A 27,744-nucleotide genomic window follows, 5' to 3' on the forward strand; every position below is an offset into this window, starting at 1 on the left:
ATTCTACATGGCGCTCAGCAGTTTCAGAGAGCAAGTGTTGGCATGTGGACAGAGAGGAGATGACCGGTAAACATCACTTATTGCAGTGGGAGAACCGTTTTCAGTCTCACCTGTTTGAATCCTAATGGTTTTTTAAATCCCCAAGTGCCTTTGAGAATAAGTAACCAAGTGTGTTTTGGGAATAAAAGCAGCATGATTTTTATTTTGTATTTTCCTTTAAAGTCAAATGGTATTATGGGAACTGAGACCCTGGCAACTCTGGCAGCCCTCAACTTAGTTCTCAGCATTTTAGATCTACCTTCAGAAAACAAGGCCACTGAGTGCCACTGGTACCAATATGGAGAGATGACCACCAGCCTCTTCTTAGTTTGGTGAAGAATTTAAAAATAGTTTTCCCAAGAATGGAGACTTCATCTGTTCTATATTTGCTTAGATCTTAAAACATACACACACACACACACACACACACACACACACACACACACAAACACTAAAAGAAACCACAAACCACACATTTCAGGGAAATGGAAGAGTTCACATTTGGTAAAGCTAAGCTAATAAGAAGATAATTTTCCAAATATAGAAAGCTAAATTCTAAACTATTTGGCCAAAGAAATTTGCCCCGACTTTGCCTTTCTAGGACAGAGCTACTCCTCTATTTTATTTCCCAGTTTTCCGGTAGCTCCATCTTGGTGGGATAACAGAACCTAAGAACTGACTGGTAGAGAAATATTCTCTATGTTTCCCCAAGGACACATTCCCAAGGAATTCAAACTAAATGGACTGGAAGAGAGAAATAATATTGAAATACTTTGCAGGTTAACTCTTTTATTTTCTTTAAGGCTCATCCTAGTTTCCTCCTAGGCCCTGAGTGGGTGGCAGTAGATTTTATTTCACAGCTGGATTAAGGATTGCTAAGCATATATATGTTTTCTTTCAAACCTGGAAATCAAATGCCTATGCAAAGGTCTCCCCAAACTTTGACTTCACAGTGGATTGTGACTCTCACTACCTTAGCGTAACCCGAAGCCTTTGCCTTGCCATAGTTCATCCACCGACCAAGTGTTCAAGACTTGCTGTGGGTGACCAGGCCACTCGTGCAGACTGGCGGTCCAGAGACGTTCACACAGCTGATGGGCACCCTGTCTGACCTCTTGTGTGGCTACCCAGAGGGAGGAGGCTCTCGGGTGTTCTCCTTCAACTGGTACGAAGACAATAACTATAAAGCCTTCCTGGGGATTGACTCCACAAGGAAAGATCCTATCTATTCTTATGACAAAAGAACAAGTAAGTTTTCTAAGTCCTGCATATAAATTGGCTTCTGATGTTGGTTAAGCTGATTGGTTAACACTTCCAGGTGAAATTAATCCTGGGGTTGATTTTCCCTTGGTCTTGTTGAGGGGCCTTGGGCAAAGAGGCTTCTCCTTCCAGAGAGTCCATTTCCCCAAGTAGGAAGCGGGTAGTGCTCATAAAGAATTCTGGAAGTGAGCCATGGAAAGAACTGAGACCCACTTGGAATGGGAACGGAGGGGACATTTCCCACTGATCTGATTGAACTAGGGTTATGTTCTAGAGGAAGAGAAAGATAAATGAGGAGGCAACCCAGAGTTGCAAGCAGAGCTGGGGTCAGAAGGGCTCTGGAGAGTAAACATGGCTGTGGGATGTTTTTACAAACACAATGTAGTGAAAATCCGTGTGTGTATAGTACTGAATTATTTTCCAAATGGCAAGTTGCTGGCAAGTTATCTTTCCCACCTTTCACTACTTTTTTTGGCCCCTGTGGGGTAAAAGAGGGTGGGGTGCGGACGAAATGCAGCTGGGCAACCTTCTAGTTAAAAATTGAAAAGAAGCAGCAAGGCACACACCAAAAGCAGCTGGGCCCTAAGACAGCCACGCACAACAGAGAAGTTAAGCAGCTAATTGAAAGGAAATTATTGAGACTAAAGCTGAGATTGCAAGGGGAGGCCTTGTTTGGCCTCTTGGTCCCTTTCATCTGAGAATGGCCTCTGTTCCTTGCAATAATCATAAGCAGACTTCTCAACCTTCCTCTAAAGCAGAAAAAAAACACAAGGCAAGCCCCATCCTTTGTTTCTCTGATGAGGCCTTTATTGAGATGCACTGTGGCATTTTTACTTACTAATGATGAGCTTGTTATTGGTGGGGTACAGCCTATTAATTTAGGTTATTTGTCAAATCCTCCAGCATACAGTTGAATGAGACATGTGATTTGAACACACTAATGACTATGTTTAGCTGTGAGCAATGGGGAGTTTCTATAAAATCTGTCCCTTCTCTCCTGACAGCAACCTTTTGTAATGCATTGATCCAGAGCCTGGAGTCAAACCCTCTAACCAGAATAGCCTGGAGGGCAGCAAAGCCTTTGCTGATGGGAAAAATCCTCTTTACTCCGGATTCCCCCGCAATACGCAGGATACTGAAGAACGTAAGGTCCCAGCTGGTCTTGTCCCTTCTGCCTTCTCCTCTGGCTACCCAGTAGAATGAGAGTGTGTATGCATGCATGTGTGTGTATGTGTGAATGAGTGTGGTGTGTGTGTGGTGTGTGTGTGTGTGTCTGTATTTTTTACTGTGCCCTCCTGGTGGTGGGCCTCATGTTTGCTTTTTGCTAAGTGGACTCTTGGTTCCTCCCCCATCCACAGACATCACTGGAAGGCTTTGCACCAATGCCCCTGCCTGGCCCTCCCCTCTCTATGCAGCCTGCAATGAGATTTTCTTCCGCACTGCCTGAATTCTATCCCTAAGGGAAGAGTTCACAGTTCTCTGAAGCCTGGCTACCCGGAACAGACAAAGATAGGGAGGAAGGGAGGAAGAGCATTTGCTCACAGGGAGTCCAAATCCAGCTTTAATGAGGTTCTGAGACAATAACATCATCAATATTATGAGTATCTCTGAGATACTAAGAAATAAGATTCTGTCAATCTGGGAGGGTGGGAAATAGCTGATTGTTCTGGGAAATATCAATCAACTGAGAAAATAAAGACACTTCCTTGAAAAGCCTTTCCTAAATATTGAGGGTTTGTGACAGGAAAGGTACAACCAAGATTCTTTCTCACTTTTTCTCTCTCCATTCTTTTGCTGTCTCTGTCTGGTTTTAGGCCAACTCGACGTTTGAAGAGCTGGAGCGTTTCAGGAAGTTGGTCAAAGCCTGGGAAGAAGTAGGGCCCCAGATCTGGTACTTCTTTGACAGGAGCATGCAGATGACCATGATCAGAGTACGGATGGTATTAGAGGTCGGGAGGCGGGGGGGAGGAGAAAGGCCAGGGAAGTTCCATTTGTTTCCTTTGCCCAATAGAGGGTTAATCACCCCTGGAGTTAGATCAAAATATAATAAGCACCAGTTTTGGAAGCTGTCATCATGTGGAATCACCGGCTTTGGGTGGGATATAGCTTTCTGAAACTCTGGGGAAATGTGAAAACCACCATAAGACCAGTAACCTCCTGAGGTTTCTTCCTGTTATGAATTCACTTGAGGGCCTCACATTCAAAGGGGCATCTCCCCAAGGGGCCAGCTCTGTAACTGCAAAAGGTGGTTGAGTGTGTCTCTCTGGTCTCATTTTCAGTTTCACAAAACCAGGAGATAAGAGTCCTGCATAGCAGGGATAATTAAGAGGGAACCAAAGAAAATCCTTAAGAAAAAGAAAGCTTCCTATATACCATTTCCCTGCCCCTCTGCCCCATCCCCACATACACGTCTCCCCTCTGTTGTAGAGACCTATGTATTGGGGGGAAATGGGATATAGATAGATATGCCTTATGATGGAAGAAAACCCACTAGATTTTTAGGGAGCCTTAAAGTCTATGCGATTTGTTAAAAATTAGAAATGGCCTAAAAACAAGACCAAAGATCCTGTGGAATTCTTTTTTTTTTTTTCTTGCGGTACGCGGGCCTCTCACTGCTGTGGCCTCTCCCGTTACGGAGCACAGTCTCCGGACGCGCAGGCTCAGCGGCCATGGCTCATGGGCCCAGCCACTCCGCGGCATGCGGGATCCTCCCGCACCGGGGCACGAACCCATGTCCCCTGCATCGGCAGGCGGACCCTCAACCACTGCGCCACCAGGGAAGCCCTGTGCAATTCTAAATGCTGTAACTGTATTGCTTCTTCCCAAGGACACCCTGGAGAACCCAACAGTAAAAGCCTCTTGGAATAGGCAGCTTGGTGAAGAAGGTATTACTGCCGAAGCCGTACTGAACTTCCTCTATAGGGGCCCACGAGAGGGCCAGGCTGATGACATGGACAACTTCGACTGGAGGGATATATTTAACATCACTGATCGCACACTACGCCTGGCTAATCAATACCTGGAGGTAAGGGCAGCAAGCCACTTGAGAGCCACATTGGGCCCCTCCAGGACAGCCCTGTAGGTGGAGCCAGAGATCCCTTAGCAAGTCAAGCGGTCTTGGGTTTCAAATCTCATTTTCCCCACTGAAGAAACAAGAATTCCCACAGCCCCCAGAGATGGATCCTGTTCTCTAACAGCTTATCCACAATTAAATAGTTCCCTCTTCACATCTTCTGCCTCCTAACAGCTCCCTGACTCCTCCTTGGCTACTCATACAGTGTCGTGTCTGTCCTCAGCCATCTCCTGTCTGCCATTGCTTCAGTGGCTGTCCATTGGTAGTGTTCACCAAACCTCAAGTTCCGAGGTCCCCTTGCTTGCTGGACACTCCCACCCCCGGGTTATACAGGCACATCAGCCTCAACGTGTCCAAAACAAATTTGTATTCTCACTACCCATAAAACCTATCCTCCTTCAGCATTTCCTATCCTGATCACGGTCCTCTGCATTTTTCCAAATTCTCAAGCTAGAGGTTTAAGGGTCAACCTTAAATCACCTTCCACACAACAGCTCTCATTTACTGTGTAACGTTTTGCCAAGCACCGTGCTAAGCGCTTTTACGTACCTTAGTTCATTCAATCCTCTGATAGCTCCATCAAGTGTATGCTATCATCATGCCCACTTTACAGGTGCAGAAGCTGAGGCTTAAAGAGTTTAAATAAGATCCCATCTCACAGCTATTAGGTAGAACAGACAGGATGCAGATCTGGTGTGCCCGAATTCAGAGCCTGCTGTCCTGACCCCTCCACTGCCTCTGTTACGTCCAGTCACTGAGCTTTGGCTCCTCATCTCTAGGTATTTCTCCACTCCTCCTCTTGCTTGCCAGGCTCTCTGAGCCCCAGAGGCCTTGTCATCTCTCCACTAGCCTGTTCTAAAGGCTCACTCCCTGGACTCCAGGGTCCAGTCTCTGTTGGTTCAGGCACTTCTCCACGCTGACACCAGAGTTACATTCCAAACACACATCTGCTGGCATCACTGCCACTCTTACAATCTTAATGACTCATCCTCAGGGAACACAAGTCCCTTCCAAACCTGCTCCAGCCCACCTTCCCAGCCTCTGCTCACTCATATATCTTCAGCTCTGCTCCACAGCTCCTCCCACCACCCTCAGGGACACCCCAGCTTCTCATGATTTCATCCTTTGCAAATGGCTGTTTCTCTGCCTATTTATGAGAGCCTTTTTGCTTAAGTGAAAAAGAGAATTTACTGGTTGACATAACCCGGAAGTTCAGGGGACCTAGGACACTGTGTCCTTCCATCTTACCTTTCTGCTTGCCTTGGCCCAACTTTGATCTCAGCCAGACCCTTTCCATTTGGTAGTGTGTCAGCTGCTCACGCCCTCAGTGGTCATCTTTACCCCAAAAACTACACAGAAAGAGGGAGTGGCTTTCCCGTAGCATACATAATACTCCTAGAGAGTTCTCAAATTGGCCTGGCCACTCTACCTGTCCCCAGTCCCTCAGCGGATTGTGTACCACCACGAGGCAAGGCAAGCGCAGTTAGCTTCATCTGAGTCTCATGGACTGTGCATGATTACTATGAAGTGGGGGAGGGTATTTACCCGAAAGAAGAAACACAAGGCAGAGAAGTCTGAAAGGACTTTTCCTTCTCCATCTACTGAGCTTCTCTTCATTCACTTTTTGAGACTTAGCTCTCAAATGTCACTTCTGCTTCGACATAGGTTTAGTCACTCACTCTTCTGTGCATCCCTGGCCCCCTCTTTACATCTCTTTCAGACCGTATTCAAGTTAGACTCAAGTTAGCAGTTAACATGTCCATCTCTGGCAGATCAGCAGGCTGGAGTTATCAGAGTCAAGGAGCCCATCCTAGTTATTTTTGAATTCTTGACCTCAAACTTCCAGGGAACATCTCCACCTGAGGGCTTATCACACCTACCATTGGGCCTCATGTCATATAGAGCCATTAGCAGGTAGAAGATGCTCTGGGCAATAGGAGAGGGAATTAAGCCAGTGGCCCCCAAGAGCACGCCCCTCTCCCCAGACTCCTTGGTCCTGAGGATAACTAACCCGTGAGAAAAAGCCTGGCACCTGCTGTCACCACAGTGCTCTTAAAGACTCCCTCCTGCCCTTGGTGCCACCAGAATTTCCCCGGAGTGTGTGATGCTCCCTCTCCAGAACCATGGAAATATCGGCACAGGCTCTCTAGGTGGCCTTTCAGAAGGGGTCAGGTGTGGCAGCAGCACGACCAAAGTTCAGGTCATTACAAAGTGATTCCCAACTTGTCTGAAGACAAGAATGACCATGGGTGCTTTTTACAAAACAGATTTCTGGACACAAACCTAGATCAACTGACTCAGAATTCCCAGGGAAGAGGCCTGGTAGTCTGTATTTTTACAAACCTGTTAGATTGGTGGGAGCTTGGAGTCCCCTTGTACGATTACTCAATTGACATCGTCTTCTTCTCACGGTGCCTCTACCAGCTAAGTCCCCATCCCTGGCCATGCCCACCACCATCCACCACTGTGCTTATAATATAGGCAGGATTTTTTAGATGGAATTTAAATAGATTCTATTTAGATAGATTTCTATTTAGATAAATAGATAGATATCTATTTAGATAAAATTCTATTTAGATAGAATAGAGTTCAGAGGGTCTCACAATATTTTTGTGAGGTACTACGTATCAGTATAAAGAATACTTCTTGTCTTAGGTTTGACTTGACATTTGCACGGTGATGTAAAGGGCTTGTTTTCTTGAAGGATCATTTTTTCCATGTAGCTTGTGCTTAATGTAGCACCAAGCACCCAACAGATACTTAGTATATATTAAATGGTTAAGAATTCAGTCTCTGGAGCCAGACCACCTGGGTTCAAATCCCTGCTAGTTGTGCCTCAGTTTCTGCATCTGTAAAGTGGGGATATTAATAATACTTACCTAATAGGCTTGCTATGAGAATTAACTGAGTTAATTCATGCAAAGCACTTAAGACAGTGCCTGGCATTTAGTAAGCACTTAATAAATATTAATTTTTTAGTAAAATTCAAACAAACAAAAAATACTGTTTGGGAGGAGGAGAGTGGAATTAGTGAAATCAGGCCCAGCCACTGAGCCACTCCTGGTGCTCCTCTAGGGATTACAAAACTGCTAATCGCATCTCACATAAGCCACCAACACTTCCCTGGGGCCTTGCAATCCCATTAGCCCAGCGAAATGCTCCTAAGCAAAGGCCAAGACTGCCACAGGTCAATGGCCTGCCCCAGGGGTTCCTAAGAGGGGTTTTGATGGTGGCAGAAACCCAGCAGGTAATTATGCTGAGGTTTCTGATCTTCCTGCCCTGGGGAGCAGGGGAGCGGGAAGAAGGAGGAAAGTGATGGGGAATAAACTGAAAGGAGAAGGGGGGGAGGGGGGCTTGGGGGGGGGTGTCTGAAAAGCGGTGAGGTAGAATCCAGTCATTACAACTGGTCCTGGAATTTTCTGCTTTTGTCCTTGTGTTTTGGGAAGTCTGGAGGAGCTTTGGAAACTCCCCAGCTCTCATCCTGAGGACTACTCAGTAGCAGACAGGGCATGAAAACCTCTTCGGGATGGCTCTAAGGGCCTCTCCAGGACAGGGCAGCAAGCATGTTCCTTCATAGGCTGTTCAAGGCTTGACTGAGCCTCTCCTTTTCAGTAATATGACTTTCATTAAAGAGCTTTGAGAACTTCTGGGCCAGCCTAGATGCCTACTTCCCTGCCTATTCCAAAAACGAAAAAAATCATTTCAGGAAAATTCAGCAAAAATACTCTAAAATGTAAATTATGTCAGTTCAGGTCAGTGCTGCACTCACATGTGGTATTGAACAACAGAAGGTCCAAGAACTAAGAGCAAACTTTTAAGCCTTTTGTCATTACAGGAAAGGGGAGTGATTCAGTAAGTTTTCTCTTCACCTAATAGAAGGGCTAAGTCCTCTATTCTTTCTGCTCGGGGTGAGGCCTTAGTTACTGGAAATTCCACTGAGTATCCTGGAGAGTGTCCCATTCCTCCCGAGCTGCCTTGCTTGGCCATTGTATGCCATGTTAGGCCACTGCTTGGGGAACCTTCTCACCTGCCAGTGAGGATAAATGGGCCTGGATCTCTGCCCATGAGCTACCTCACTCTGGGAAAGACACTCTACCTGCTAAGGCTCAACTTTCTTATCTGTAAAATCCAGATAGCACAACAGACCTCACAAAGTTGTTGTTAAAGATAAAGCGGGTGAAGTGTGAAGGGCACTCAGCACCTTTGTGCCATGACTAGTTAAACCTGTGTATAAATTCTCTGCCCCCGATTCCCCATCTCTTAAGTGGGGCTGTTAGTGCCCCCCTTTCCAGGCAGCTGTGAGGATGAGATTGGAGAGGGCTGGGCACATAGTAGAGCCATTTGATGCATGGCAGCTCTTGCTATGAACCACAAGGATGTCCATCCTTGAATCACAGACCACGTGAGGAACGAAGCTTTTTCTCAGACTCACTTTGTGTAAGCATTAACCAGGATGTGAAGCCACTCTTCATATTAACCTTGTGAATTGGCTTACAATCAGGACTTTTAGTCCATCCCTGAAGGCCCAGGAGGATGTCTCTGGGGCCATTCTGGCCCTTCTGTGGACAGTGGTTCAGTGGCTCCAGAACTCCTTTTTTTTTTTTTTTTTTACATCTTAATTGGAGTATAGTTGCTTTACAATGGTGTGTTAGTTTCTGCTTTATAACAAAGTGAATCAGTTATACATATACATATGTTCCCATATCTCTTCCCTCTTGCGTCTCCCTCCCTCCCACCCTCCCTATCCCACCCCTCTAGGTGGTCACAAAGCACCGAGCTGATCTCCCTGTGCTATGCGGCTGCTTCCCACTAGCTATCTATTTCACGTTTGGTAGTGTATATATGTCCATGCCTCTCTCTCACTTTGTCACAGCTTACCCTTCCCCCTCCCCATATCCTCAAGTCCATTCTCTAGTAGGTCTGTGTCCTTATTCCTGTCCTACCCCTAGGTTCTTCATGACATTTTTTTTTCCTTAGATTCCATATATATGTGTTAGCATATGGTATTTGTCTTTCTCTTTCTGACTTACTTCACTCTGTATGACAGACTCTAGGTCCATCCACCTCACTACAAATAACTCGATTTCGTTTCTTTTTATGGCGGAGTAATATTCCATTGTATATATGTGCCACATCTTCTTTATCCATTCATCCGATGATGGACACTTAGGTTGTTTCCATCTCCGGGCTATTGTAAATAGAGCTGCAATGAACATTTTGGTACATGACTCTTTTTGAATTATGGTTTTCTCAGGGTATATGCCCAGTAGTGGGATTGCTGGGTCATATGGGAGTTCTATTTTAAGTTTTTTAAGGAACCTCCATACTGTTCTCCATAGTGGCTATACCAATTCACATTCCCACCAGCAGTGCTAGAGTGTTCCCTTTTCTCCACACCCTCTCGAGCATTTATTGTTTCTAGATTTTTTGATGATGGCCATTCTGACCAGTGTGAGATCATATCTCATTGTAGTTTTGATTTGCATTTCTCTAATGATTAATGATGTTGAGCATTCTTTCATGTGTTTGTTGGCAGTCTGTATATCTTCTTTGGAGAAATGTCTATTTAGGTCTTCTGCCCATTTTTGGATTGGGTTGTTTGTTTTTTTGATATTGAGCTGCATGAGCTGCTTGTAAATTTTGGAGATGAATCCTTTGTCAGTTGCTTCATTTGCAAATATTTTCTCCCATTCTGAGGGTTGTCTTTTGGTCTTGTTTATGGTTTCCTTTGCTGTGCAAAAGCTTTGAAGTTTCATTAGGTCCCATTTGTTTATTTTTGTTTTTATTTCCATTTCTCTAGGAGGTGGGTCAAAAAGGATCTTGCTGTGATTTATGCCATAGAGTGTTCTGCCTATGTTTTCCTCTAAGAGTTTGATAGTTTCTGGCCTTACATTTGGGTCTTTAATCCATTTTGAGTTTATTTTTATGTATGGTGTTAGGGAGTGTTCTAATTTCATACTTTTACATGTATCTGTCCAGTTTTCCCAGCACCACTTATTGAAGAGGCTGTCTTTTCTCCATTGTATATTCTTGCCTCCTTTATCAAAAAATAAGGTGGGTGGCCATATGTGCGTGGGTTTATCTCTGGGCTTTCTATGCTGTTCCACTGATCTATATTTCTGTTTTTGTACCAGTACCATACTGTCTTGATTACTGTAGCTTTGTAGTATAGTGTGAAGTCTGGGAGCCTGATTCCTCCAACTCCGTTTTTCTTTCTCAAGATTGCTTTGGCTATTTGGGATCTTTTGTGTTTCCATACAAAGTGTGAAATTTTTTTTTCTAGTTCTGTGAAAAATGTCAGTGGTAGTTTGATAGGGATTGCATTGAGTCTGTAGACTGCTTTGGGTAGTAGAGTCATTTTCACAATGTTGATTCTTCCAGTCCAAGAACATGGTATATCTCTCCATCTATTTGTATCATCTTTAATTTCTTTCATCAGTGTCTTATAATTTTCTGCATACAGGTGTTTTGTCTCCTTAGGTAGGTTTATTCCTAGATATTTTATTCTTTTTGTTGCAGTGGTAAATGGGAGTGTTTTCTTGATTTCATTTTCAGATTTTTCATCATTAGTGTATAGGAATGCCAGAGATTTCTGTGCATTAACTTTGTATCCTGCTACTTTACCAAATTCGTTGATTAGCTCTAGTAGTTTTCTGGTAGCATCTTTAGGATTCTCTATGTATAGTATCAGGTCATCTGCAAACAGTGACAGCTTTACTTCTTCTTTTCCGATCTGGATTCCTTTTATTTCCTTTTATTCTCTGATTGCTGTGGCTAAAAATCCTCCAGAAATTAGGCATAGAGGGAACTTTCCAGAACTCTTTTTGTCTTTGCAGCATCTCCTCAATAAAGGGCTTCTCTAACCTTATTCATCCCATAACCATGTTTAGTCTTTCCCCTGATCCCCTGCCCTTAGCAGGGAAAAAAAAAAAAACCAAGAATAAAAGACAGACTTCCTGATCAGAAGGTGGGCAGTCAACCAGGGAAAGGGATGAAGGTGACATTTTGGGAGCATCACGTCTCTAACACGTGGAAAGAGTCATCTCTACAGGCCTTCTGATCACCTTCTTCTCCAAATCTAAGGAGGCTGAGGGCAAATGAGTCTTCATGTAGGTAAATATCTTAAACTGGTATGTGTATACTCTTACATTCATAATTTATATGTCTATTCACATATATTTTTCTTCTGAGAAAAGCACAATTAGAAAAATTCCTCTGATAATCCTTTAGTTAAAACAAATATCCACACCCCTCCCCTTTGATTTCCTTGTTTAGCGAAGGGTTAGGCCTGGCACAGATGGAATACTATTTAGAATTCACAGTGTTTTTGAATTTCATAGTATATTTGAATTTCAGGTCTTGAATTTAGCATCAGAAAGCTGAATTCAGCCAAACTTTAATATGAAAATACCTCTGATCAAGGCATAAAATTGTACTTTAACCAGGTACAACTTCCTTTCCCTAAGTCTTGAAAAAACATGTATTCATTAACTGCTTTTACCTCTGCTGTCAACACACTCAATATATGTGCATAACTCTTTATTATCTACATGGTGATTATCTTGTTGATGAATTATCAGTAGGGGGATTTTTTTGGACCACCTTTCCTCTGTACCTTGCATGGTCCTGGCCACATGCCACCACCACCCAACCAGAATGTGCTCAGGGAGCGTATTTTTCAGGCTAGCCTAAATAAAAATAGGATTAGGAAGGTAAAGCTACTGATCATGTAATTTACTTTAGTCAGATGTATAGGGATTTGCATACTATCTGTCCTAGTGCTTTCTTCTGTTGATTCATTGTCTCCAAATGTGCAGTGGGAGGCTAGGGAGAAGTCAGGGGAAAGGTCAGAAGGGTACAAAAGTCTACATCATTAGAGCAATATTATTTTAAGAGCCATGAACTGGATCATAAGCAACTCATGGGCAATGACCTTATTTTATGGCTCATCGGTCTCTCAGAAACATAGAACTGGGCTGAGGAAGGAGAACACAGTTTGGGGAGGAGTGGGGGTCGGCTCGAGTTGTAGGTAGAAGAAAGGAACTTGTGTTTGAGCCTGCTGTGAGCCAGCCACTATGTTGGGCACTCTTACATGTCATCTCATGCAACGCTCCTAACTACCTGCCCAGCAGGCGTAATTGTTATCATTTTATAGAATTAAAAACTGACTTGCCTAACATACCACAGCAGATAAGAGGTGGATCCAGAATTCTAATCCAGACCTGTCTGGCTCTGAAGAGGAAGTTCTTTCTTGTACCACAAGGGGCATATTAGTAGGGGGTTCAGTCAGTATTGTTTGGATAAATTACATAATGAGTTGGATAGGGACAGCAATTATTTTGTTATATTCAGAATAACAGACACTATTGTGATTCAGTCTTTTCTGTTTGGAAATAACTAGGTTTAGAGTAGGAAACCAAAGAGATTTGAGCTCATTCAGTCATTCATATATTCTCATGAATTGAACTACCTACCTCTGAACAAATACAATTAATCCCTGACCCCTAGAAGCTCACATTCTATTGAGAGAGATAAGCTTGTCATTAAATAAGGCCTTAGTAGTGGTATCTCAAGAAGTTGCTAGAATTCAGTCTAATGGAGGAGAAACAAGTTACACAAATCCAAAGTCAAAATGTCACAAATCCTCCAAGGACTGTCAAATATCTTCCAGATTATCTCCTAAATCCCCCTTCCTCACCCTCTCCCTGTATGGCCTCTGTTTACTACAGCCTGTACCATCTCTCCTAGCTGGTCTGTAGGCCTCTGGTCTCTCACTGCTTCTGTTCAGCTCCCAGACTGCCTCCAGTGAGATCTTTCTGAAACCCCAGTCTTGCTATAATGTACCAGCTCTGTGATTTCGGGCAATATCGCTGTTCCCCTGACTGAAAAATGAGGGTGATAAGTGGAGCCACAGCCAGGGCAGCGTTCTCCAGTGTGGCTAGACTGGGTGTTTGTGACTGGCAGACCCTTTCAGTGGTCAGTGCCCAGCTCTGCTGATTATGAAATATTTTTAATATGGTAACACTCACCTCCCAAAGTTGTTGGAATGGTTAAACAAGAAAGCTTTGAGAGCTAAAATCCCCTGCGGTTGTCAGCCAGGCTATTCTGTCTTTCCCTGGACCTAACTACACAGGAAGCATCACCTGGTGGCTTTGTCCTAGTGTGAGTCTTCATGCTCCTACCTGACCTTTTTATTTGTTTCATTATTGTATTTATTTATTTTAGAAATGGACATTTTTTAACAGCTGTGCATTTCCTATCCCTTTGTTTTCCTGTCGTGGTGCATTTCCTCACTCTCTGTGGTTGAACATTTCAGATGTCTGTTCACGGTGCCCGGTGTGTTAGATAAAATGTATGGCAACACCTTTGGCCTCTACCTCACCAACTCAACCAACTCAAACAGCCCCAAACTATTTTATCCAGTGGCTTTTTCCACGTGTTGGGAAACAAATCTTGAGTGTTATGGTCTAGATATGCCAGGAAATTCATTCTGGGATGTTTGCCCACATCCATTGGCATTTTCCAGAAGGAACCCCACGTGTCTCCAGGTCCACCAGCGGGACCACTTGAGACCTCATTTGGCATTCATCAGCCACTTTGTTCTCAGCCTGAGTGTGGAAGTCAAATTTGTAAGAGGCAGGATTGTAGAGGCCGTGTGTCTCAGGGTGTAGTGCTTTTCTTATCCCTGAAGACTCATCCCTCACACGTCCCAGGTGTATTAGTCAAAGTACTGTGTCCGCACAGAGTACCAATCCCCTTTGATTATCAGGTTCAAGCAGAAAAAGAGATACTTTCTCTCTTTGCCTCCACTGGACATCCTTTCCCACTTAATAGATAATTTATCTATTACTTAATGTATTTGAATTAGAGCTGGAGAGGTCACAGTTGAAGAAGGAAGCCTGCTGCTACTGTAGCTTCTTCTCCCAAGGTAGTGTTTGATTTAGCTGTGTAAACAAGTGACTGCATTCTCCAGAGGTCTTAAACACAGCTGCCTGCCCTGGAGAGAGCCACACCTCTTCTGCCAGGGTGCACTCTGGTTCCTGGTGAGTATCAGCAAAACAACAAACAAGGAATTGTAGGATATGTGTGGGCTTCAAATGGCAGTGGTCCTGCCACCCAGATTTTGGCCACAGTAGTTGGGAACGGAAGGAAACAAGGAAACCTCTTCTCTTGCTTTACTGCCCTTGGCTATCCCAGGGCATTATAACAATCCTCTTTGAGATTCTGAATTCTGCTTGCAAAATTTGCCCAGAATGGGCCTCTGAAGCATGAGACAATGAATTTTTAATCAGTGAAGATGCCCTTTGAATTTTTTTCCCAGTACTGGTGCTATTTTTATGCTGAGCCTCTTACACTAGCCATTACTTACCTACCTACAGTATTCTTCCCTAACATCCATGGTCACACAGTTTCTCTCTGTGTAGAACCAAATAGCTTTTATAAACAGACTCTTTGGCTTCAGTCTCATTAGAACCTACGATGTGTTAACTTACAAGCTAATCAGACCACACCAGATATGTCAAAATCCGAAGCCTTGGTTAGGGGTTTAGTCATTCATCATTGTCTCGCAAACACATTCATGTACGCACTCTCATCAACATACATGCTCGTTAGCCAAGATCTTCACTTCAGGGGCCAGAACGAGTACCAAAAGGGAACGAGGTCATTTGCTGTTAGGCAGGTGGCCTCCCCACGAGAATGCAAGGGTACATCATGAGTCATACCTCAGTGGATGACCCAGGGACTTCTGACTCATGTCCACATCTGCAATTGCTCTGCCTTGACCTCAGGAAGATGTTCTGGATTAGCTTCATAAGACCTTCCTCTGGTAGAGTTGTCTGACTTTCACCTAAGGGCCAATGAGCAAGCTAGTGAACACCAGTGGCTTAGGACCCACCCCACTGCCACCCTCCATTGCCCAGGTGGACACAGAGCTTTGGCTTCTGTCCGTTGCATTGTTCTAACTAGATGAGTTGCTATAGATCAGCTTGGGATGGGTTATGTTCCCAGCCATATTGTTTTTAAAAAATAACTGCCTTCTTCCCCAGACAAACAGCTGTCATAAATGAAAGGTAATCTGGCAGGGGCTTAAAAGCCACTAGACTCTTTTGATTTTCAAGATGTTTTGCAAAAACAGTAATAAAAATGGTATTCATCAAGTCCTCATTCCTTGTGAAATAGTTTAGTATCCTACATGGTTAAAACACAGGCTGTCTCCAGAGGAAGTTTGCTCATCATGCCTCTTAAGAGAGCTTGGAGTGATAATCATAAAGTGGTTGTGATGATTCAAGGGGTTAATATAAGCAAAGCCCTTGGACCAGTTTTGGTCATATTGTGAGCCTGCAGTAAGCATCAACTTTTATTCTTACCAGGCAGCACTGGCTGGCCCTTCCCAAACAAGTTCATGTGATCTTTAGAACACACCTATGAGGTAGGCGTATCTCCAGTTTGCAGATAGGGAAAGAGAGGCCACACAGTTAGGAAACAGCAGAGTGGGGATGGCATTCAAACACTACCCTGTACCATCTTTCCAAAGATGATAATTCAACTCTGAAAGTGGGTCACATGTTTCAGGGTAAAAATGAGTGTTTGAGAACCTTTTGGTTTTGTTTTCCCAGAGAGTATCAGGGTACCAGTCAAGGGGGATGCAACAGGAAACAGGACTGTGAATCAGCTGCCTGATAAAAGAGCCAGGATGGAGCCCACGTCATTGCAGGACTCAACGATATCACTGAAAACATCAGTGCTTATTCCAGCATAGATTTCCCTTTAAGACATGAAAGGCGAGTTCAAAGAGAATGGGCTAGATTGCTCGGAAAGTCACATTATTAAAATGTGTTTGTTTTTATTAGCTTTTTTGCTTCACTGAGAGTTATACTCTTATTAACATTATATCAAAAATTCACCTTTCACTAATTTCTCCTAGTTTACCATCTGATTTCGGGTGCACAGCATTATGTTCAGAACACACAGTAGTAAAGTTATATTTCTTGCAGCATTTGGGACTTCTAAATTTGAATTAATTCAATTCAGTAGACACTTATTGAGTCCCTTTCATGAGGAAATACTGTTCCAGAGACCTAATGATTAAGACATGGCCCCTGACCTCCGGGAACTTACTGTCTCTAGAGCTGTGCTAACCAATGCAGTAACCACATGTCGCTATTTAAATTTAAATAAATTAGAGTGAAAAAATCAGTGCCTCAGATGCACTAGCTACATTTCAAGTACTCAATAGCCATATGTGGTTACTGGCTACCATGTTGGATAGGGCAGAAATAGAACGTTTCCATCATTGTAGAAAGTTCTACTGGACAGTGCTGACCTACTGGACAGGGGCAAGAGATCTTGTTTAGGAATTCTGTTGCTCCGACTTTGTAGTTGGAGTATGGCTTACTCTTAGAGCAATGTGAAGGAACAGCAGTACCCTTCAGGCCTGACACTTGAAAACATGGATTCATATTCTGCTTCTGACCTATATTGACCTGGAGCAAGGCCCTAGGATGCCAGTTTCCTCATCAGTAAGCAAGCACATCAGACTGTAAGACCTCTCTATGACTCCGTCTGTCCAAGGGCCCTGTGATGCTATGAGGGAATTGGTAGAATACTCTGTGTGTGTGTGTGTGTGTGTGTGTGTGTGTGTGTGTGTGTGTCACAGCTAAAAGAAACTGCAGAGAATTTCCATCTCCCCAAGAACTTTCATGATTATTTTAGAAATTTAATTTCAGGTTCACTCTATTTGTCAATACTAGAACTCTATATATGCGGTCCTAAACTCGACAAACTGATTTAAAAGAAGAGAGAGATAGATTATTTTAAAATAGAGAGAGAGATAAGTAATAGTTGTGCTCTCTTACTTTGCAAGACAGTCATGAGCACATGGAGAGCCTGTGGATCAGGCTTTGCCTGTGGCTCCTGGTGTGGGAGGAAGTCTGGGCCTGGAGTTGAAAAATGGGGAGAGAATGCAGGCTCTGCCACCGTCTAGCTGCGTGACCTCTGGTAGGTCTCCTCTTCAATAAAATGATGATTCCAGGTAACTCACAGGCTCTGTGGGAGAGTTAATATGTTCCTTTAGGCCTGTGTTACATCAACAGCCTTCTAACCAGGCTTCATGCTCCCCCTTCCCACCACCAGTGATCTTTCAGAAACATGGTCTGATCTCATATGTCATGCCTCTGCTTAAAACCCTACAGTGGTTTCTTGTGGCTTTTTAGGGTTTGCCAGGAAACTCCTGATTTTAGCATAGAAAGCCCTGCATCCCATGAAACCTCTCCGTTGGCTGGTCACCCTGCAAACCCAGCAGGGCAACTGACCTGGTCCCCACCTGCCTTCTTAGTACACATCTCTTACCTCTCACCTCTGCTCACCTACGTTCTTCTCTGTACATTGGCACAAGCTGGGGAGTGTTTGACAAAATGCTGATGCCTTGGCCCTGCCTCTTGAGAATCTGATTTCATTGTTTGGGGTGGGACTTGAGTACAGTTGTCCTTTTAAAACTCCGTGATGGTTCTAAAGCACAGCCAAGGAAGGGAACCACTATTCTATTCTTGCAGGTCTCCAGAAACCCTGCAAGCTATTCCCTGTGCCTGAGCTGACCTTTCCCTTGCTTTCTTCCCTTGACTAATTCCTGCTTATTCTCATCCTGCTCAGGAGTCTCTTCCTCCAGGCAGCCCTCTGGGACACCCCCCCCACCCCTCCACTGGGCTGCTAGACTACCCTAGGCTTGCTCTCACCAGAACCTGATCATTCTGCATTCTGATTGTTGGTTTACTCCAACCCTCTCCCTCATTAGGTCTGGAGTTTCTTTTAGTAAGAGATGTTATCTTTCCTCCTTGTATCCCCTGGAGCCAAGCAGGCTCTGGCACACTGCAGGCTCTCAGTAAGTATTCCATGAACAGATGAATCAAGACAAGGCCAGCTGACCTCTTGTGAGTTACATTCTAAGAAAGTAACATTGCACAATAACCCCAGTGTGTTATAGAAACAGGAGGTTAAGGATAAAACACATCCAAGCACAATACAACGCTTTAACAAATCTGTAAAAGTGGACAATTCCCAATATTCAAATTAAAAGAAATTCTTAGTTTTGCTCTTTTCTGGGTAATGATTTTTTTCTCTTCTGGGGGAGAAAAAAAAAAGACAAGTTAGGAAATTCCTCCTCCATCCTCATTACCTGTCATAAAATTGTAACTGGGAATGATTTCCCTGATGAAATCACTTTGGCTTTCTGTTATTTTCTTTCTTCCTCCTTGTTCTTGCCTCAGCTGGCCATCCTTGTGTGTTTGCAGAGAGGCAGGAAGGTTTACCGCTGGGACTGTTTCTCTCTCTCTTTAAAACTCTTTTATTAGCAGGCTTTCTGATCTTCAAAGCAGCTTGTATCTGATGTGACCCCACTCCCTTGACTCCCCATGCTAGGGAGTGAGAGCTGGGAGTATTTTTGTCATTTTGACGACTTGCATACTTCGACAGCCCGATAGTGCGGTCCTCACTAAATCTGCAGGGATGAGAGCAAGTCAGCGTTCCTAAGCCCCCCTTTCACCCCCAAATCTAGACACACTGAAAACTTGACACCAGACCCCACAGTTAAGCAAACAGTAAGTTTATAGGTCTCCTTGCTTTTGACCCATCCCCTGGGGCAGCATCCCTGATCCTCTGCCATTTTTTTGCAGTTGAGTCTTTGCAGGTGGTACTCCTCAAACTCTCTCAACCTTTGTGATTATCCACAGTGCTTGATCCTGGATAAGTTTGAAAGCTACGATGATGAATTTCAACTCACCCAACGAGCCCTGTCTCTGCTGGAGGAAAACAGGTTCTGGGCTGGTGTGGTATTTCCTGACATGTATCCCTGGACCAGCTCCCTACCACCCCATGTGAAGTACAAGATCCGAATGGACATAGATGTGGTGGAGAAAACCAATAAGATCAAAGACAGGTGATGTTTCAGGAGATCTCAGAAGGACCTGGGCATCCCCAGTGATGTATGAGGCAAGGAAAGGGGGCTCCTATGGGCTCAGGCCACCCGTCTCCTTCAGGGGCAGAAAGGTTACTCAGAAAGGCACAGAAGCACTTTGGTATCAAAGAACTAAGCTAGACAGTAGATCCTGCTAATTGGTGGGACCAGGAGAGTTCAGCTACCCTGTCTTTACCCCCTCAACTCAGAGCTTGTCCCTGGCTGGCCTTTGTGCAATTTGGAGATGAAAACCTCTAGGTACTGAGTCATCTTCACATAGAAATTCTGCAAATGAGGTTTCACCAAAGTCCCTGGGAAATTACGTTTGGTACAGAGTAGGGGATTGAGACTGGACTCAGCCTGTAAATCAATTAAATTAAGTTAAATCAGAGGAAGTGAGATATTTTGTAAAGCTCAAATTAGAGTACTTGAATGAAAGCAATTACAAATCGTGCTGTGGCTAATGTTCATAATTGGGATTTAACCTGTGAACTGGAAAATACAATCAGATAGTGTGGAAAGGTTCAGGGGAAAGTTTCAGGAGAGTGAATACGGAGTCCCCTCGTGCTTATGACCAATGAGTGAGCTGTCCATTCCCATTCCCATCCTTTGTCCCTCTCTCCGGTTTCTTCTTAGATACTGGGATTCTGGCCCCAGAGCTGATCCTGTGGAAGACTTCCGATACATCTGGGGCGGGTTTGCGTATCTGCAGGACATGGTTGAACAGGGGATCACAAGGAGTCAGGCCCAGGCTGAGGTTCCAGTTGGAATCTACCTCCAGCAGATGCCTTACCCCTGCTTCGTGGATGACTCGTGAGTCTGAGGTCCCAGTCCCGCTCCAGGACAAGCTGATCAGGTTGCTGGGGTGGGATGAGGTGGAGGTGCTCCCCAGGCTTCAGTCTCTTTGGAGGAAAAAAACCCGGGGCGTGGGGCCTGGCTCAGGGAGAATGGAGCTCTGATTGAGAAGCCTGCTTCTCCTTGACTCCAGGCAGGGTCACATGAACAAGTGGGAGAAAGGAGCTGGTGTTGTGGGAGGAAAAGGGAAGGTGAAAATTAAAGCAGGGGAAGTGAGGTTGGGGGAGGGGACAAAGGCTTTTAAAATTTCCAGTACGTAGTATGTTTGGTATGTGGAAGGGTTCAGGTCAGAGTGTTTGCCCTGTGACTGCCAAAACAGGAAATTAGAACTCTGCATCACAAGTAGGTCCGGTTCCTAGGAGCCTTGGAATAATGCAGCTCCTTCCCTAATTAACATTCCCATGATGTATGCTTAATGAAAAGGTAGAGGGATGTGTTGGATGAACTTGGGCCCTCCCTGCCTGCCCACCCCCGTCCCCAGGCCTGTACATTTGCTGGCCAGTAGCAAACTAAGCAAGTAGCCCACTGTTTTCTGAACATGCATTTGGGGGGGTGGTAGAGGGAGGGACAAAGAGGGAGAAGGGGCTGGGAGGGCTCATTTACTGTGGTGGATGGGGGCAGAAATGCTCCCAAGGACAGCAGCAGAGATCTGCAGTTGGCTTAGGGATTCAACTCCTAGAAGAAAACTGGGAAGTTCACCATAGTGTACGTGTGGGTTTGCGGGGATCAGGGAGGAGATAAACGTGCACAGCCTGTAAAAGGAAGAGTCAAATTGCCAGCTGGCAAGGTAGTAAAATAAAGCCCAGTACGGGTGTAACACCGCAGTGCAATCAGTTCTCCTTCGGCTCTGCAGAAGACTAAGAGAGATAACAGGCTGTTCTGCAGTCAGTTTAAGTTCGGACAATAGGCAGAAATGGGAAATGGAGCGGGGGCAAAAGCCCAGCTCTACTTCTAAGATCAGAATAGGAGTAACCGGCAAGGAAGTGGGGTAAACAGTGAGGAGGTGTAGGGATTCTGGCCATTCAATGTGGGAGAGCCCTCTGGTGGCAGATCCCAGAAGGGCAGGCGTTATGAATTTATGGTTCTCTCCCTAGGGCCATCTTGAGTGAAACCCTCCCACGCTGGAATTGGGCCCTTCCTGTGACACCCAGCAGTTTTCAAGAAATAATAAGCTCAAGGGCTTTTACTAGCACATCAAGCACAGGGAAAACATATGTAAAGTTCACAGTAGAGTAATTCCAGAATATCAACTCTGCCCTGCTTGCTGGAATGAATATCCATGGATGTACTCCACCAGTACATGGCTGGTGGAGTCAATGACTATTGAATCACTGATTGATTTGTTGCTGGGTCAGTTGCCTTCTGAAAGTGCCATACTGATTAGTTATTTTGTGCCTCTTCCTGTGTAACTGGGGTTTGATCCTCCTGGGTAGACAGTGCTTCACTGGCCAGTAGCAAACTAAGCAAGTAGCCCACTGGGGAGCCCAGTTATTGATCTCACCACCACCAGTTCCCTTTGTCCACCTTCTTGGACTTCAGTGTCAGTTAGCGTGTATCTACCTATTCCAGTCACATCCCACATCATCAAGTCTGCAATCCTTTCCTGGGAGATCTTACAAGAAGCTCTGTACTGTGTAACATACATAGTATGGTTTTATTTACACATTTCACTTACAGAGCACTCATCTGGACTAAACAGAAAGCTGCCTGAGGTCTTATAAAGAACATCTGTACTGTGTAACATACGTAGTACAATTTTATTTACACATTTTACTCACAGAGTTTTCATCTGGGCTAACCAAAAGGCTACAGTCTTGCTCTAAAGAAAAAGTAATCCTTTGGGGCAAAGTGCAATGTATTAAAAGAGTCAAGTCCATTGAGTGCCCGGTGGAGATTTTTCTGCCTTTCCCTCCACCTGGGCTTTGTTCTCAACGTATTCATTCAACAAACATTTACTCCACCTCCACCAGGTACAAGACAATCTACTATTCTGCTTCTCTCCTCTTGCTTTAGTTTTATGATCATCCTGAACCGCTGTTTCCCTATCTTCATGGTGCTGGCCTGGATCTACTCTGTCTCCATGACTGTAAAGAGCATCGTCTTGGAGAAGGAGTTGAGACTGAAGGAGACCTTGAAAAATCAGGGTGTCTCCAACACAGTGATTTGGTGTACCTGGTTCCTGGACAGCTTCTCTATCATGTCGATGAGCATCTGTCTCCTGACGATATTCATCATGGTAAGCCAGATGGAGAAGGTTCAGAAAACCTTGGATAATTTTATTCCTCCCACTTTTCTTCCTGTTAATGAACTTGTGCTTAGATTAGTCATCTGGCCACCAAAGATAGCATGACATGTAGCTGTCTGGCCATTTCAGCCAAGGTGGAAGACACTCAGAGAGACAGAGTCTTCCCCAAAGAGCCACTGCATCACAGCATCGTCCCTGCTCCCACTTCCTGCCTGGGGAACCACAATCTACATAGATTATCCAACCCCATTACGTGGACTATCTGGAAAGGCTGCTGTTAGCAGAGCCCAGCACAGGGAGATTGTATGTGCAAAGCGTTCTCTCTTTTCAGATACAGAAGAAATGAATCCAAGGAGTGTTTTCTTGGGATTACTGTCCCAACCACCAGCTGGGGTGGGAATGTGGAGAGCCTTTTCAGTGTATTAGGAGAGGAGATCTGGAATGTTTATTAATTACCATCATGGTCACACCATTCATGGCTTGACCAAAGAACATTCTGCTGCCTACAAAATCTCTAAGACCTCTCTGTTTTAAAGGGTGGTATTTGGAGTCCATCCTTTCTCAGTGACAGGAATGTTATAGGCGCAGATAGGATGCATAGGTCCATCCTCTGCAAACTTGCAGCTCCCTTGCAAGTTAGACTTGTAAATAAAACATTATTTCATAACACACTGCTGTGCTTCATGTTTAACTCCTCCACAGTAGATGATCTTTTGTACTTGTTGAATGATGGGACATAAATTTAGGTAACTTTTTATATTTATTTGATGGGATTTAGCATAAGCCTTAGCCTTCAGGCTTTGCAATCTTCTGATATAGTGTCATCAAGCTTGTTCTGCCTCTTTACCATGATGATATTAAGAGTTCCTTGCACTAAGCAATGTATGTGCTGGTGCACAGATTCTGGCTGTGTCCCTTGTTATGCTGGATGATACCTGGTGCCTACCTGATCCAAGGATGTTCCATCACACATCCTGTCCAACCAACACATATCCAGTTAAACCAAATCCTGCCCCTTCTCTTTGCAGTAAAATGTACCAAGTCTGAATGGTTTTAGTTTAAGTGTTGCACTGAGATTCAGTGAGCTGTGGCCTTAGCCAAACCCTGTGCTGGAGCCCTATCGAAACCAATCCTGATGTAGAGGTCAGCCTGCTCAATCTGACCAGACCCAAATGTAGCTTTAAATACACAAAGGGTCCCAGAGTTCCAGAGATGAGGGGAGGAGCTGAGAAACTTACCTTCCTCTAGGGGTCCCTTGTTCCTTCCCATCCTTCGGTCTACTCCTTTCCCCACTACTAAGACATTTTGTGTCCTCAGAATTAAAGGAGTCAAAATGCATGAACAACTGACTTATGCAAAACTCATAAACATGCACGACATCTTGCAATGGCCCTGAGACTTGTTGCTAATAAGTGGCATTGAGATTTGCCTTCCTAAGAATGGACATTAGGACTTCAAAGCTTTTAGGACGTGAGGTAAAGAATGTTTACTAAGAGTTTCTTGCACAAAGGGGTTTCTCCTTGTGGGAACCAGGACATTGTTCCAGTTTCCAGTGATGGCGGAAACAGAGCTTTCCACAGCAAAATAGGATTTTCCTTTGAATGACGCTCTCATCTTTCCCCTGTCGTTCCTTCCCACCTCAACTATGCAGGAAAGAAGCTGGAAGCTGGGACAATGGAAAGGTTCCATTGTTACTCAAGCTGTTAAGAACAAAAAAGAAAAGTGGTCATCAGAAGAAGACAAGGCCAGTGAAATTGTTGGGTCAGCCAAATGACTTTCATATCTACCTGAAGTCAATGAGAAATTATATAGCCTAGAAGTTTGTAGGACTTTGCTTTGAGCTAAGAAATTAATTTCATTCTTCTGAGAATAACAATAACCATCTTAAAGTTCTTCTAGCCGAAAGCCACATGTTCAGTCAAGGTCTTGCTTTTATTGAGTTGCATGTGATTAAGGATGAGGAGTGAGCTTCCCAGGGTAATGTGGAGAGCGCTTTCACACAAAATCAGGAACCCTGAGTCTTAACCTTGACTTTTATTTAGATTTCCTCAATGTTTGCTTCTAGTTAAGCATGGCTCTCTTCCACCTCCTTTGCCGTTTGTTTTATTCCATTTTTCAATCTGTTCTGTCAGTGCCTGGCAGGCGTGAAAGCATGAATGAAGAAGAAACGGTAGCAGCAGGAGATAAGTGGCACAATTTTTCTACTCAAATCTTACATGCCCATGATATATATTGCTACTTGGTCTCTCTTTTGTACTGAGAGAAACCCAGTGCTTCAGGTCACCACTACCAATTAATCAGAACCAATTCAAGAGGTGAACCAGTTTGTACCTTTGTGTTCCCAAGAAAAGAACAGGATGATCTATATGAATTTGGAGTTATGTGCAAAGGGTAAAAATCCTCATAGGAGGATACCTCATAGGTAAAAATCCTATAGGAGGCCTATAGCAAAAGAGAACCAAGAAGGCCTAATAAATTTGAACATCTCAATTTATCCTCTAATGTAACTGGACAGCAGCTCACTTATTAAAAATACCTAGTTTGGTCCTATTTTCTACATAGCCAAAGTGATTGACCCACTAGTTAACATGAAAGATACTGAATATTGCCCACAGGTTCTACGAAATGTATGATATTATGGGTGTGGAGGATTAATCCACTTCCAAGTGATGTGGATTAACTACTGATATTTTTACCTATGTGAGAGGCAAATCTCAGAATATAAGTATTGGGTTGGCCAAAAATTTCGTTTGGGTTTTTCCGTAAGATGTTTCGGAAAAACGCGAACGAAATTTTTGGCCAACCCAATATAAATGATTAAGTTAGCAGGCCAGGCCCCAGGCAAAATGTTAAAGCTTGTTGGATGGTCTCCCACCTCACTCTTTTGTTCCTCATCTACTCAGTATATCTCAGGAGCTACTGATGCTCCAAGACCCCCTCTGCAGATCTTCCTCCCCTGCTCTAGGCTTATTTCTCCACACTATCCCCTTCCCAAGGATTTCCTTAGTGAACACATAATAATTACTCAGTACTGATAGGTAGCTTAATATGTTACCTTCCTGGTGGAAAATGACATAATTAGAACTAAAGGAACTCAACACATTGAGTCTTAAATGTGGAAATTTGGACACCAACAGCAGGCTGATGGGAGAGACCCCTTTGGGGCAGAGGGCTTCTGAAAGCCCCAGAATCACAGCACAGAGGTCACTCCTGAGAGGGGTGGTGCCCCTGGATGTGGGTGGAAATTACTGACTCAAGTGGTCTCTTTCGTTTCAGCATGGAAGGATCCTGCATTATAGCAATCCATTCATCCTCTTCCTATTCCTGTTGGCTTTCTCCACTGCTACAATCATGCAGTGCTTCCTGCTCAGCACCTTCTTCTCCAGGGCCAGCCTGGCAGCAGCCTGTAGTGGTGTCATCTACTTCACCCTCTACCTGCCACACGTTCTCTGCTTTGCTTGGCAGGACCGAATGACGGCCGACCTGAAGCTGGCTGTGGTAAGGGACCCTGGGCTTACACCTAGAATGTGATGCATTCCATCTGAGGGGTATGTAGCAGTCTGAGAGGACCAGCACACCCTTTGAGGGGATCCACTTTGCCTTTTGGCACAAAGGAGCACAAGGTTTGAAGGCACAGGTACAAAAGAGGGAGCATTCCTCACCCTGAGCAACCTAAGAGTTCCTCCTCACCAAATCTGCTTGATTAGTCTGCCCTGGGAAGTAATTGAAAACCAGTTCAGCTCATGGGTCCCTTTGTGTATCCATAAGAGGAGGACAGCTGGGCCCATTTCACTCAGGTTTTTTTTCCTAACATTTGAGAATATTCATAAGGGAGGGAGCTTGCCCCCTAACTATTCTGTCCGGAAAGATGTTTCCGTAAATTAAAAGTTTTTGTTTGTCTCCAAAAGAGTTTGAATCGGAGCAGCTCTACAGTGTCTTTGTCATGTTCTACCAGTGCACTCAGAGAGGGGTGCCGAAATGAGCCAGTCAGGCCCTCTTGCCAAGAGAGGTCTCTGGAATTTGACTCTGGATTGCCTGAGAGACCTCTTCACAATGCCCAAACAACACTGTCTTTTTCTCTAATTGTTTTCAAATGACCTGTTTACACCCTCTCATTAACCAGGCTAAATAGCTTCTAAGCCCTATAGGGTGAAAATTTCCTTGTCCTCCAGAATCTCCCTATCCGTACTTCTTTGTACAATGCAGTTGAGAAAGGACTACCACCGGCTTCTCATTGGGGAAAATCTAAGTCAAACTTGTTCTCATGACTCAAGCTTCTTTGGCTCTAGTGTTGCCAGGGCATCTGCCTTTTATTTCTCATGTTAAATAAGAATTAATTGCTGTCATTTATGGCACCCAGTGATAACAAAGGGCAAGAAATCCTTGTGATTCAGCCTGTAGGCAGAGCTGGGCTATCTTGGTATACTGCATAGACGGTTGGTACTTTGAAGCCACAACTAGATTCTTGTGTGTGGGTCTACCAGGAAGCTATAGTTCTGGAAGCTCTGTGGACCAGGGCTGGGCTGAGATTTTTTTTAATAGTTTTTGTGAACATATAGCTAGAGAATCCCTTCCTTCTTCAGAGAGACACTCTGAACACCACCGTGGGCCCTTCAAACTAGAGATGGGTCACCCAGCAGAGCAAGTGGGAATAACTCATCCCTCTGCATGTGCTTATGTGCTTTCTGCCATGCCATGGACCACCTGTGGGGATGTGGCTGGGGAACTTCCTCTTCAGACTTCCTTCTGTATGCCACCTATTCAGTTACTTGGGCTCTCCAAGGAGAACCTAAGAAAATGATTGTCCCCAGTCTGGAGATGGGAAAAGGTGACAGTCAATGTAACCTGAGGGCTTTTTGGCTGACAGAGTTCAGGAGGTCATGAGACCATCCCCTGCCTAGCCCTCTAGCTTGCCCTAGAACACTGATGACTTTATGGACACTTCTAATGGACTTCTTACAAAGCAGTTCAAGTAAGCTTCTTTGTTCTACCAAAAACTGTAAGATCTTAAGAAAGAGGTAGGAAGAAGGGGGGAAAGTTAGGAAGATAAACATGAAGACCTTTGGTCCTTTGCTGTGTTATGCTATGTGGTTTTGTCTTCTCCTGTACACTACTCTGTTCCATTGGACAGGTGAGAGGTGGCCCAGTGAGTATTGGGTGGGGGTCCCTGAGGCCTGAAAGGTATTCCCAGAATTACATTCCTGTAGGAAGCCTGCCTTACCCACTCCCTGGGGTGGTCTTACACCTGGATACACCATAGATCCTCTTTTGGCCCTCCTTCCTGCCTTGTAGATTCTGTTGGGTTGGGTAAAAGACCCTCTG

The 27,744-nt window shown here is 44.4% G+C and overlaps 1 protein-coding gene across 1 annotated transcript in view; it reads left to right on the forward strand.

The window, feature by feature from the left end:
* Positions 1-27,744, forward strand: part of ABCA4 (ATP binding cassette subfamily A member 4) — a 135,115-nt gene that overhangs the window by 43,947 nt on the left and 63,424 nt on the right. Inside the window, 8 exon segments of the mRNA XM_089919409.1 lie at positions 1,047-1,287; positions 2,304-2,443; positions 3,114-3,230; positions 4,127-4,324; positions 19,099-19,304; positions 19,959-20,135; positions 22,191-22,413; positions 25,699-25,920. Of these exon segments, the coding sequence (XP_089775535.1) occupies positions 1,047-1,287; positions 2,304-2,443; positions 3,114-3,230; positions 4,127-4,324; positions 19,099-19,304; positions 19,959-20,135; positions 22,191-22,413; positions 25,699-25,920 (1,524 nt within the window).

Source organism: Delphinapterus leucas, chromosome 1 (assembly GCF_059928025.1).
Source record: "Delphinapterus leucas isolate spDelLeu-1000000601 "Yukka" chromosome 1, BTC_Dleu_Yukka2, whole genome shotgun sequence".
NCBI classification, from domain to species: Eukaryota; Metazoa; Chordata; class Mammalia; order Artiodactyla; family Monodontidae; genus Delphinapterus; species Delphinapterus leucas.